Source organism: Budorcas taxicolor, chromosome 4 (assembly GCF_023091745.1).
Source record: "Budorcas taxicolor isolate Tak-1 chromosome 4, Takin1.1, whole genome shotgun sequence".
Classification (NCBI taxonomy): domain Eukaryota; kingdom Metazoa; phylum Chordata; class Mammalia; order Artiodactyla; family Bovidae; genus Budorcas; species Budorcas taxicolor.
Window position 1 is genome coordinate 50,454,537 of NC_068913.1, and position 14,085 is coordinate 50,468,621.

At 33.5% G+C, this 14,085-nt stretch overlaps 2 protein-coding genes across 2 annotated transcripts in view; one reads left to right on the forward strand and one right to left on the reverse strand.

Annotated features, from left to right (window-relative positions):
* Positions 1-14,085, reverse strand: part of COG5 (component of oligomeric golgi complex 5) — a 270,198-nt gene that overhangs the window by 193,387 nt on the left and 62,726 nt on the right. The gene's annotated exons all lie outside the window — the stretch shown is intronic.
* On the forward strand, positions 9,674-12,675 carry GPR22 (G protein-coupled receptor 22). The gene is made up of 2 exons (XM_052638343.1): positions 9,674-9,749; positions 11,350-12,675. Exon 2 carries the CDS (start codon positions 11,374-11,376, stop codon positions 12,673-12,675), a length of 1,302 nt encoding a protein of 433 aa, XP_052494303.1. The 5' UTR covers positions 9,674-9,749; positions 11,350-11,373.

Here is a 14,085-nt window from a genome sequence, read left to right on the forward strand (position 1 = left end):
GCCTACCTAGACTCAACAAATGAACTTAAAATGTATTATGTTTACCCAAAGCTCTGTTCTCATTGCTGGCACCCTTTATTTTAGCTTTAGGGAGCCCTTAATCAGCAGCTACAGCTATATTGCCTTTTGTCTAGGCCGAGAGGCTTGCTGCCTCATTGATATAATAATATTCTTTCTTCCTACGGCTTAGAGCCTGAGCAAAAACCAAAGGACCATTTGGGCAGCTTTGTTTAGTTCTCTCACTGCTTAGCCTCTAAAGACTCCTTAACAGGTAAGACAGTAGTGCCTAGCCCACCACTTAAACAAGAGCATGTGCTATCAGATCTCATACTCTCTAAACCAGCCCACAGGGGCCCTTGTCTTCTCTTTTGTAGGGAGCCATGTTTCAGTCAACATTATGCTCTTGTTCCCAAAATTGTCAAAAATCATGAAGGGTCTAGATTTTACCCTATTTGCAAGCTATGAAAGCTAGCTTGTTTCTGTCATGTATGCTGGCAGAAAACTTAAGATGCCTGGATCAGACACAAAGGACTCAAAACACAGCAAGCAGCATGAGGGATATGTCACTGACAGTTCACCTTCCCATCCAAGTCTTCCTGACAGAGAAGCCTAGGCAGATACTCTGGACACAGTGGGATTGCATCACAGCCAAAGAACACTAAGCTGGACAATTTACCGTTTTTATAACAAGCAGAAGAAAGTCTGCTCTTTGCGGAGTTATTATTGCATCACTTAAGGATGCTAGCTTCAAACACAACTTCTTGATCTCTGAGAAATGGATCAAGGAAACAACAGTCAGGTCTTTTCATTCTTAGTATGCCCAGCAACACCAGCATGTCCTAGGACCTTCAGGAATGCTCAGAGCCCATGGCAGATTCTTTCTCCTAATATACTTTAATAAAATCTAGTAACAGATGTCCTACACAGCATAAGGTAAGATAAGAAATAAAAGTTCTACATGGTTCAAAAGGGAGTCAACTTTCTCTATTTGCAAATGACGTTAACTGTCTGTATAGAAAATACCATGCAATTCCCAAAATAATTTCTCAAGACTAACATACGAGTTTAGTAAATTTGCAGGACACAAGGTCAATATACAAAAAATAACTACATTTCTCCATACTAAAAAAAAAAAGAAGAAGAAGAAGAAGAAATAAGCAAAGGACCCATTACAGAACAGAAGAGGGGATCTGCCATAGCTTTGCTAAATATAGCATCTAGTTAATCAACTGACTTGGTTTCAGAACACAGAAATGAATTTGATTCTGTATAACCTACAGAATTACAAGAATATGTGAAGCAGCAACAGGGAAAAAAAAAAGAAACCAAAGTGAAAAAAAGCACAAATATGTTTGTGTAATTCTTTGGTTGAAATATAAGAGAAAATGTCAACAAAATCCATAATATTTCAAGAGGCAAAAAGGGATACAGGCAGTGAAAAGAGTAAGCCAGAAAACTGGGTCAGGGGTGGTAATGATTTGGACAAGGCCTCCAAAACAACATGCCAACAGTAGGACAACAGACGGAGATTAAAAAGTAGTAATAATCACAGGGTCCAAAATCAAGGTTTGGATGAGAAAAACAAAAAAGAAATGCCACATATTTGTTTTTATAATAGATGCTGGCAAATGACTTACAATTACATATTGTGAAAAATAAAAACGAAAAATTGAAATGCCCAACTTAGGTGAGGTAGGGAAGGATGGGAAAGAAGGCTTTGTGGAGTTTTTCAGTTCAGGTATATAATTCTGATGCATGTACTTTATTCAATTATAATCAGTTTTCAATTATCCTCCTTTGTAAGTAATGAATCACCAATATTGTTGACTTTCTACTACCCTGGTTACTCCTCATTTGGTGGGGAGTTTTCAGCAGATGGTCTATTTCTATTTTTCTGATAAAACATTTGTTGTGAAAGAAATTTAAAGTTGAGAAGCCAAATGAAAATTTTGAATTAGCTGTATACTGAAATAATTCTTTCTACCTTGGCCTCCAATATTAGAGAGTTGAGAGTTAGCCACATTAAGTAAGTATTCGCTGAAAAGTACCCTTGAAACAATACAACTTAAAAGTGATTTTTCAGCAATTAGAAACTGCTATTGCATACATAAATAAAGGCCACAGTGACACCAAGTCCTGTGAAAGGCAAGGGGAAAGTGGGTCGCCCCATAGCTTCAAACGCTCAAAGGAAAAGACTACTCTTCCCAAAGAAGATGAGGAACCAGAAAGTCCTCTGGAAAAGAAAACATCTTCAAGCCCTCCACCTGAGAAATCCAGGGATGAAGGGTCTGAAGATGAAGCCCAGTCTGGGGAATATTAAAAGTGATGATGGTTTGGGGAGAGATTTTATTTTTAAAAACAGAGAGAAAGAGAGAAAAGGAAAAAGGAAAAAAAGAGGGAAAAACAAAGAAAAGCTACTTAAGATAGAACATGGTTTGGCTTATGTGCTTTCAATGCTTTTTTCCCCTCTTGTTGAAAATAATATTTTCTTCTGTTGAAAATAATAGTTTCTTCTTCTTCTTTTTTCTTAAAGAAAACCATTGTGTGTTTAATTCACCTTTTTTGTCTACTGGTCTCCTCTTTGTTATGATCACCTTGTCCCTCTCCCCCTTTTCTCAATGAAAGCCATGTTAAATTAATCACTGGATTGACTGCTTCATCTTTTTATTTTTAATGGAGGGTATGCCACAGTTGTAAAGCAATAAGATTTGAGGTAAACACTATGAAAATTTTGCTTTTTGCTAAATGGTAGCAAGTTGAATGGCAATCAAAAAATGTAGAAGGTTTTAGTTAAAAGTTATTGCTTCTTTCTTTACCTGAATTAAAAAAAAAAAATCAGATGTCATCTAATCCAAGTTTATATTCTATATACAAACATATGGATGTCTAAAAAAATCTTGACTTTAAACTTCCACTGATGGGGCAGGTAGGATAAAAGATGAATTCTGAACTGCTACTAAAGGTATTCATGTTTTTTTACTGTAGGGGAGGGCAGGGAATTGAGGTTATCTGTTTGAGAACACAGATTTGTTTGTTAGTTTTTAGTTTCATCACTTGTAATCTCTAGGAGACTCAGAGCCTGTGATCCTTTTATTCTGCTACAGTCTTTAAAGAATTTTTTTAAAAATCAAGGGCCGCCAAAACTTAAATCTTTCTTGATTTCCTATTTCATTCTCTAGTGGTTCATGTTTTTAAATATATATAAGTGCATTGGAGAAGGAAATGGCAACCCACTCCAGTGTTCTTGCCTGGAGAATCCCAGGGCCGGGGGAGCCTGGTGGGCTGCTGTCTCTGGGGTCGCACAGAGTCAGACACGATTGAAGCGACTTAGCAGCAGCAGCAGCAGCAGCAAGTATCTATTCTGTTCTTGGATGAAAAATTTTACCAAGGATCAAAAGAAGAAACCTTAGAATTAAAATGGAGAGATCTATATATCACAGTGGATTTCTTCTCAAACTGACAATGTTTAAGTTTTAAGCAAAATAAAGAGCCAGTTAATCTGAAACTCAATCACAAAGACTTGAGATTTTTGCTTTATGAAATCAGAGAACTGAAATTCTTTTACACCATAAATATGCATTCAGAGTCCATGTACCATGCTGTTTTTATTTAGGGATAGAATGCTTTCCTGTCAGACCCCATTCTTCTCATTTCTCAGTAGAAACATGGTATGGTGTGCATCTCTTGACTTTCTGCTAGTGCACAGGACACTACTGCACAGCCCACTCGCAGTGCCTACCAGCCCTGTTCTAGGACATGGTTTCTCCAGGTTCTGTTCTTCACTTACTTCATATCTTGTGCTTGATGGAACTATGTGAAATGCTGCTCTGACTCCACTCAATTAGCGTTTGTCTTTATACCAGTGCCCTTGCTTACTGCATGTGTTGCTAACAGCAGTAGTTTAAGGGGCTCTGCAAGGCTGGAGAAACCATGCATTCAGGAGGCTGGTGTGTAGTTGATAACAGACCAGTTACATGCCTTATGAAGGTAGACAGAAGACACATCTGCAGGTTTGCTTCTCTATATTTTGATACCATGAGCTAATGGGAATAAGGTTTAGGGGGTCTTAGTGTGCTAATGGGTTTCCCAGGTGGCTCAGTGGGTAAAGAAACTGCCTACAATGCAGGAGACATCAGAGATATGGGTTCAACTCCTGGGTTGGGAAGATCCCTGGAGGAGGGCATGGCAACCCACGCCAGTATTCATGCCTGGAGAATCCCATGGACAGAGGAGCCTGGCAGGCAACAGTCCATAGGTTGCAAAGAGTCAGACACAACTGAAGCGACTGAGCACAGCACACTGCATACATACTTTGCAGACAGTTTCAAAGCACCGTCAGTTGTGGTTAATTCCAACATTTCACAAAACTGAGTTTTTTATTTATAATTTGAAAATCATCAAAAATTCTGCAGCATCAGAACCAGACAGAAGCTAGATAAGAATGATCTGATATGAACAGTAAGTTTAAATGTGAACAGTAAAGTACTCTCTCATACTCAAAGTTGTCCAAACTTACGGAGGCAAATATATAAAACTAGAAACCAAAGACTCTCATATCAGGAATTTTAATTCCTAAACTAAATAAAAATCAAAATGCTTTTAAGCAAAAGAAAAATACAATCTGTGAAAAAGGATTTTAATAGAGCTATTTCAAGGTTAGATTCATATCTGTTGCTTAATCATTATTAGGAAAGTTAAACTGCCTTCCAAGGTTATTCATTAACTAATTAAGTAATCTATAAAATGATTTTTACAAAATTTTACAGATTTTATATTTGGTGTTAAATCACTAATAGCAGCATTTTTCAAAATTAGTATCCTACATGAACACAAAAAATATTAAAAACAAAACTGTGAAAGTCTGTTTCTATGGAAAAAAGAATCCTGTAAATTCTGACATTTATATTTGATGTTCTTTTTTTTTCATGAAAAAAATAAATCTGATTTTCAATCCAGGAGTTTAGATATTTTCTTCTTTGTTTAAAACAAAGGAATTTAGAATTATTCTGCTAAGAAATCAGAGAACCTTATATTCACCAAACCAATTTGTGGTTTTTAAAAAGAAAACTATAGGGGACAGTCCTGGTGGCTTAGTGGTTACAATTTTGGCCTTCACTATCTTGGCCCAAGTTCAGTTCCCGGTAAAGGAACTGAAATGCCACAAGCTGTGGGGCACAGCCAAAAAATAAAATAAGAAACAGAAAACTATACCAAGCAATGTATGCAGTAAGAAGCAATTATTACTTGCAGTATCTTGTGTATCCCTAACCACAAGTCACAGGGAATAAAAAGTGTTGTCTAGACCTGAACTTTCTTGCTGCCATTATGTCTTAGAGAGATTCCAGAATTTATGTTTTTTTCAAAATAGTCTGAGTATAGCTTAGAAATACTGTCTCATAGAGAGCTAAACAAAGCATATAAATAAACGTTAATTTAAAAAGTAAAAGCTATACGGTGACACAGAGAATATATGACTTGAAAGTCATGTTAACTATTCAGTAGTGACTAAACCCAAATCATCCAATTTTAAGCCAAAAGAACCCTCAGAAATTTTCCAAAGAGAGAAGGCAGCTATATTCAGTTGGAGGGGGGTTTGCAGAGTTCCAACATCAGCTCTACTACTAACTTTCTTTTCATGTCATTAAACTTCCCTATGCCTTTGTTTCCTCGACTTCATGGTGATATTGTGAGGATAAATATAAACAAATACTTCAATTCTCTGGCAGGAAAGCCTATATGTATTCCAGCATGTTAGTAAACTTCTTAGCTCTACCATAAGTTTCAACTGATGCTACCTTTTCTATGGTTTTAGGTTTAAGCTTCAAACAACATTGCCTGTGTGTGTGCACGCCTGTACAATCTTTCAACATGGCTGTCTTTCTAAGATCCTTTTCTCCAACTTTCAAAATGCACAAAAAGTGGCACAATATTTTAATTTTTATCATTACCGAAGTTCTGCCACCCAAAGCTGTGCAAAAAACTTTAGAAATTCACAGCAAAATTTCTCTACCACATTACTCTCAACTTCTATGGAAATCCAACTCACAATCCACATATTATTTAGCCAGCTCCATGTGCAGCTTAAACACTAGCAATGGAAGATTATTAAAATGTATACTGACTTTCAAAATATAAATAATAATTACAATTATAAATTAAAAACCTAGTAGACATTTTCTTTAAAATGCAGATCATTAATATTCCTAAAATAATGGAAGCAGGTAATCAATATTCTAATAATTCAATGATTTGAAACATGTCTTCTGTTTATTGAGATACATAATCCAGTCATATTATATATTCAAGTCTAAAAAAATAGTTTTCCTCAATAAAATGTGTTCAATATTGAAAACAGAAAATTATTCAGTTTGACACATCTTAGCAATTGAACAACCTAAACTAATATAAATTTAAATTTAAATATTTTAAGTTACTTCCATCATTGCTTTTAATTCCTTTGACAGAATATCCCAAAAATAATTTAGCTTTGTAACTTATGAAGATACATAATTAACTTCCTTTACCAATATATTCACCCAATAACTTTAACATGCAGCTGCATATAATATTAAGGTATAGCAATCCACTAAAAGAACACATGTTAAAAACAGAAACAATCAGTTGACATAAAATACAATGGCACATGACCAGTATGTATCTACTGAGCAAAATGGGTTACCAGAGGTGAAGGTTGAGTAGTAATAACAAAAGTAATACAGGTGATTAAATCTTTACATACTTTTTTTAAAATAGCAATGGAATTTTAAAGAATATTTGTAGGGTATAACAACCTTAAATCAAGTTTTATTAATATTTTGAATGAATGAATGAAATGAATGAATACCTGAATGAATGACTACTGCAGTCATAATAATATTTAACACCTTTGGATGTTCACAAAAATTTGGAATACACAGAGAAAATGACTTGAATACAAACAAACTAGTTGAAATTCAATGTGGTTCACAGTAAAGATGCAATGGCTTTCTATTTGTAGAACAAAGAATCTCAACCTAAAACATATATACAACTAAAATATTTTCAAGTGCAATTATCCAAGGCTTTAAAAAGAATACATACATTTTACTATGTAATTTTTTCTTAACCCCTCCCCCTGCCACCTCCCTGTATTTTTTGATGTTTGGCATAAGCGAACAAACCAGAAAGGAATATGCATTTTTAAAGACTGATTTACTCATGTTCTTTTAAGAGCAACACACAACCATTTATAAATATAGCCTTTTAAAAAAGCATCCTTATATAAAACAGTGGGGGATGAAAAACCCCTGCTATACATATGAAGCACAATTTAAGCCCAATACAACTGACCAATCAAAATTAGTGAATGCACTGCATCTCTCTGCAGTGGAGAGAAGCGACAAGGTAGGCTGTCATTCTGCAAAAGCTGCCCAGAACAGGCTTTCCTCTGAAAAGCAGTGCCATTCCCTTTTAGAAAGACTGAATCTAAGTGTTGTCTCTGGAGACAAGAAGCCTTCAGTATGTTAAATTACTTTCATTATGTATTTTCAGATGCTTATTGATTCCACAGTAGGAAGAGTGAGAGACTGCAGCAGCCTCCAAGCAGCACTACATGTTCCATACATTAGCAGTACTGCTGAAACAATGGCATAGTACAGACACACATTTTCATTAAGGTCTCTTCCGAAGAGGTGTTTATGACCCTCTTTCCCGGTCCTCTACTAACCAGTGAACAAAATGAATCAATCAAAACTGGAAACGCTTCAACTACATCAAGAATCTTTCAAATCTTTAGCAGAGGTAAGCTGTGCTCCTTATTATAGTATTCAGCTGCTTTTGAACCAGCATAGTGGGGTAAAATTACTTTGAAAAATTTTAGCCTAAATTTTAAGAGTTTATTTGCTTAATTCTACTTATTGCTAAACATGTATCTTTTAGATCTATTTAAGATATGATATGTTTTAAATGTAATTTTTTAGGATGGTATGTTAAATATAAAGAATATTCTTTGTTGAATCACGATGAAGATCCCAGCTTTTTAAGTCACTTCAGATTACTAAATATCCTAATGTCATCACTAGTCTTTCTCAAGTGTTCAAAAAACTATTATATTTCTTGAAAGAATCAGGTTTATTATTTAGCTATTATTACTCAATTTTAGCTTAAGTTTATTATTGGGCATGTTCACTGAAAATTATTTAATTTGCAGTTACATTGTATATCACCCTTTATATTTCAACTACATGAACAGTTCATCAAGGAAATTTATAGTATTTATCATGGAATCTGTTTTAACCAGTTAAAATTCAAACCCTGTGCTAATAAGCAAGCTATAATATTTTACAGCAGGAAATACTATTAAATTATTATAAAGACAGAAGGAATGACAGTACTTTCAATGTATGCTAATCGCTCATAATCTCTGAAAATACTCCTTAACTTCTAAAATGAGAGCAGAAATTGGTTTAAAAAAACACAATGTCTGTAATGTTAACTCTGTTACTGAATAACATAATTTTTAATCTTCGTTAGGAAAAGAGAATATTTTTATTTAAAGAAACCTTTAAATTTATGCATAAGCTATGGCTCTAATAATACATACAGTTTCCTTACTTTGATAACAAATATTGTGTATGGTGTTAAGTAAGCACAACCAAAGTAACTTTCAATTAATTGAAATTATTAGGAACCCTATTGCTTAACTACTTTTTTCTTTTTCACAAGGGCTCAAAGCAGCAAACTCAGTATTTACAACTGACAATATGAAGAATGCATCTGATCCATCATCTCCCTAGCTGTCTGAACCATAAACTGCAGGATATTCTTACAACACATGATTTTAAGACATTAAGGAGTTAAAACTGGAGAATAGAGGTCTACATGATTGCTGGGATTATAACACATCAATAGGAATAATCCTAAGAAGATGCCATATAAAATAGCCACAAAATGAAAAACAATTTAACTGAAAAACCCTGAAAACAAAATGATGAGCATTTTTAAAGGAGAATTTTATACTACAACATTACCAGAATCGTGGAGCCACCAATTCTTGAAGAAACAATGAAACGTGGATTGCCAAAAGAAATGACATACATTATCAGCAAGCTAATGAAGCTTTACCAAGTATTTTTCTGCACTAAATATTCAGATATTCCTATCAATTAATATTACTAAAGAATTTTTCCATCTGAGTTTTATGACCAATTATGTGTCCTCTTCTAATGAAAACAAACCAAATTAAATAGCAGATGGTTTTTATCAAGAGAACATGGACTGGACTAACAAAGCAAGTTATGTGACCAAGAAATCATTTCAAAGTAATGAGGACTGCTATACAAACAGATTTACATTTGTAACAAAAGGATGTCTAAAAACATTTTAGAAGCTAGAAACTTTATGTTTTCTTTCTGTTTTCACATGTTCTGGAAAATAAAGAAACATCATCATAAACTCTCTCAAAGGGAAACATAACACCTATCATTTGAGGAAGTTTCTCTCCGTTGTGACTTTTTAAGGCAAAACAAACACAAGTATTTTGTACTGATCTTTAGAAATTCTTCAGCCAACTAAATCTTACAATTCATGCAGTTGAAGTACTGAAGAGAAAAATGAAAGAATTCCTCCAAGACATGAAATAAAACACCGCTACTTCATGTTGTCAGGTAAAAAAAAATCATGTCCAAATCTGTCAATGACATCATGTTATCATTTTGTGGAAAAGTGCTATAGTGAGCCAAAAGGCCCATAAGGCAACAACAAACAGGTAGGTCAGAAGATGCATGCAGCCCACAGCACTGTTTAACATTTACAAGAGAAAAGAATCTTGATCTACAGTTCAATGCCTTTCCCTCAGTTACTGTCTAAAATTGACACTTCTAACTGCTGTGACAAAGATCTGATGTTTTAATCTGTCAGTTCTGAAAATCTGGCACACTTTAAAATTCTCATTTTTATAGGATTTCAATGCTGGCTAAGACTTTCACTTACTCAAATATATGCCTTTAGTAATACTTTATATCAAGCTCAAAAGAAATTGTTATCAGCATTTGTGTTTCTGAAATACTACCTCTAAAATAATACGCATAAATAAAACTGTATTCTAAAACTTGTCAAAGGTTACAACAAGTGAAAGGCTAACATAAGTTCTGAAAATTGTTAGCTTTTATAATTTGTTATGATTTTGCAGGCAAAATGCTGTACTTGAAATGTGAAATATAGCTGGTTGTATCATTTATATTTTAATATACAAATTACTGGCATTTTAGCCCAGCAAATCAGACATTATTTTTATAAATTACTCTAAACTTCTATATTAAAACATAAATATGCATGAATTAGCAAGAGTTGTTTTTTTTTTTAATGTTCCTCAAAATGATATATACTGGGTGATTTATACAAAAGGTTTCATAGGGACTGTGTAAATTTAATAGATTCCTCAGAATATGGGCTTCAGATACTCCTTTTTCCCTAAAATTTTATTTTTTGTTTAAAAAAATTCTGCTTAATAAAAATCAATTGATATATTCTTTTAAACCATTGAAAAAATGGCTATTTCTTAAGTGATATTAAATTTCCATTTTCTCCTTCTACATGATATGAAAGGGTGTGGTCACAAAATAAATCATTCATTCATAGAAGTGATTAGTGCTCTTTTACCAAGGTTTGTGGTGTTTTATTCCAAACTACTGTCTTTTTTGTTCCAATTTTTGCTCATTGTAAAGTTCAGTGAGCACTTTCACTGCAAAATATGAAATATTTATCATTTTCCCTACTTCAATGGGAAAAAACTCCAGATATCCCCAAGCACACTGTAGACTTCTGAATATGAATTTCAATCAGGAACAAGGACAAAGTGATTTAAAACAAACTAGGGCTCTGTGCCATTTATCATTTTAAATGAACATTTGTCCTGTTCATTTGAAATCTCATGGGAATAATTACACCTACACTAACTGTGCCACAACATGTTAAAACAGCATTTATTTCCCACCTACTCACAACATTTAAAATGAAATCTTAAAACACTGGGCTAAAACTACTTTTGCATACTGGGTAGTTTTATTATACAAAAATACACTGCATCTCAAATAATAACCTTGAGAAACCCTAATAAGGAAAACCTTTTTAGTTTATTAAATAATTTCAACCCATATAGAAGCAATCCCCAATAGTTATTTCTTCAAATGGGCCAATTTCCTTTTACATCAAAACAATGTTATCTTGGTGTTTCTACATTTTCCATTAACAGTTTATAAAGTTAAAAATTAAACTAAGTACACAATAAAATTTTTTTTCACAATGAACACAGGTTTTGTACGTCATTTAAATTGCTGAATATCAAATAGTTTATTCTATTTCACTTTCTAGGGAAAAAACAGCTGCTCCAAAAGAATGTGTTTTTCTCCCATTCTGGAAATCAACATGCAGTCTGAATCTAACATTACAGTGCGAGATGACATTGATGACATCAACACCAATATGTACCAACCACTATCATATCCATTAAGCTTTCAAGTGTCTCTCACCGGATTTCTTATGTTAGAAATTGTGTTGGGACTTGGCAGCAACCTCACCGTATTGGTACTTTACTGCATGAAATCCAACTTAATCAACTCTGTCAGTAACATTATTACAATGAATCTTCATGTACTTGATGTAATCATTTGTGTGGGATGTATTCCTCTAACTATAGTTATCCTTCTGCTTTCACTGGAGAGTAACACTGCTCTCATCTGCTGTTTCCATGAGGCCTGTGTATCTTTCGCAAGTGTCTCAACAGCAATCAACGTTTTCGCTATCACTTTGGACAGATACGACATCTCTGTAAAGCCTGCAAACCGAATTCTGACAATGGGCAGAGCTGCAATGCTAATGATATCCATTTGGATTTTTTCGTTTTTCTCTTTCCTGATTCCCTTTATTGAGGTAAATTTTTTCAGCCTTCAAAGTGGAAATACATGGGAAAACAAGACACTTTTGTGTGTCAGCACAAATGAATACTACACAGAACTGGGAATGTATTATCACCTGCTAGTACAGATTCCAATATTCTTTTTCACTGTCATAGTGATGTTAATCACATACAGCAAAATACTTCAGGCTCTCAATATTCGAATAGGCACAAGATTCTCAACAGGGCAGAAGAAGAAAGCAAGAAAGAAAAAGACAATTTCTCTAACCACACAACATGAGACTACAGACATGTCACAAGGCAGTGCTGGGAGAAATGTAGTCTTTGGTGTTAGAACTTCAGTGTCTGTAATAATTGCTCTCCGGCGAGCTATGAAACGACACCGTGAACGACGAGAAAGGCAAAAAAGAGTCTTCAAAATGTCTTTATTGATTATTTCTACATTTCTTCTCTGCTGGACACCAATTTCTGTTTTAAATACCACCATTTTATGTTTAGGCCCAAGTGACCTTTTAGTAAAATTAAGGTTGTGTTTTCTAGTCATGGGTTATGGAACAACTATATTTCACCCTCTATTATATGCATTTACTAGACAAAAATTTCAAAAGGTCTTAAAAAGTAAAATGAAAAAGCGAGTTGTTTCCATAGTAGAAGCTGATCCCATGCCTAATAATGCTGTAATACACAACTCTTGGATAGATCCTAAAAGAAACAAAAAAATCACCTTTGAAGATAGCGAAATTAGAGAAAAATGTTTAGTACCTCAGGTTGTCACAGACTAGGGAAAGTCTAAGTTTCACCAAACCCACATTCAAAATTTTTAAATTGTAAACAATGAATTACTGCCAAATATAAGAAAAACAATTTAAGTATAGGTTATGTTATAAACTTTCAATGTAAATGTCAAGATTAGATTAGGTCATATATATTCAATTTCTTCATTACTTACTGTATTTGTTGCATGGCAGTTTGTTAAGGTAATATCATGTGTATATTTTGTCAATATTATGTCCATCAGATGATATTCATGTAAGTCATCTTTTCTAAAGAATAAATACATAGCCTTAAAACACTGTATAACTTTAAAATATAACTGACACAGGTATCCTTGCATTTTTTTATAAAGTGTATTGTTTCTGAGCCACAAACTATAGATATATTTATATGTTAATAACCGGAATAGTGTTTTAACGTAGAAACCAAAATTATGGGTTCCAAACAATCAAAACAACCCAGGATTTTCTATACTGCTATATTATGTTTTCTAACATAGTCTACTTGCTATAATGTTTGATGCATCAAAAATAATGACCTATTTATGAAACTTTATCCTTTTTGGAATGTAGGAAATTGCAGGATTTATCAGGATTTTAAAATTCAAAAAGAAAACAAACAAACAACTCTGTATATGTACATCAAGACAGGGAAATTTTTGAAATTCAAGTTTATTATGAAGAAAAGTTTGATTTTTTAAGATCAAGGGCACTATGCCTATAATATACAAATGAACTGACAATAAAAAGAAGGAAGAAAACCAAAGCTTCTTTCTTCCTTCCTCACTTTGGTTGAGTTAAACATAATGCTCTGGATTAATACAGTATACAGGCAAAAGCCAGTACATTAAAATAAACTGACATCCTAACTTTATATTCAAGTTGGACTTTTTGTATAACAGAAACTAACTACAAAATCTGAATTCTAGGAACAGGGGGAAAAAAGACTTTATGTCATTATAGAAAAGTCACCTACTTATAATTTTAGATACATAGCAACTTTAGAGTAATAAAATTTATACAATGTTCCTACACTATCAGAGCTCCCAAGTGTTTCAAAATACCCTAGTTCAACTCTGAAAATCACTAAAGCGGCAATAAATCTTGCCAATGGTTTTTACTCTACAACACATAAACTTAAAGCATTTGCCTCTAATCCTCAATTCATATTAGAAAACTATGAAATTACTAATCCCAACTATAGATATCAGGTTTGAGAATCTTATATTAAACAAGGATTTTCCAATTGTTATAATCTAATAATCTATCATTAAGTGCTAATTATCATTGTATACGAAAATAGCAATAATTTATTTAAAGTAGGCAAATACTTGCTACCTTGTAATTGGTTAACTGGACAATTCTTTATTCTGTTTTTTCATACTGTATTCACTAAATCAAGTAGCAACTCATTTTTGA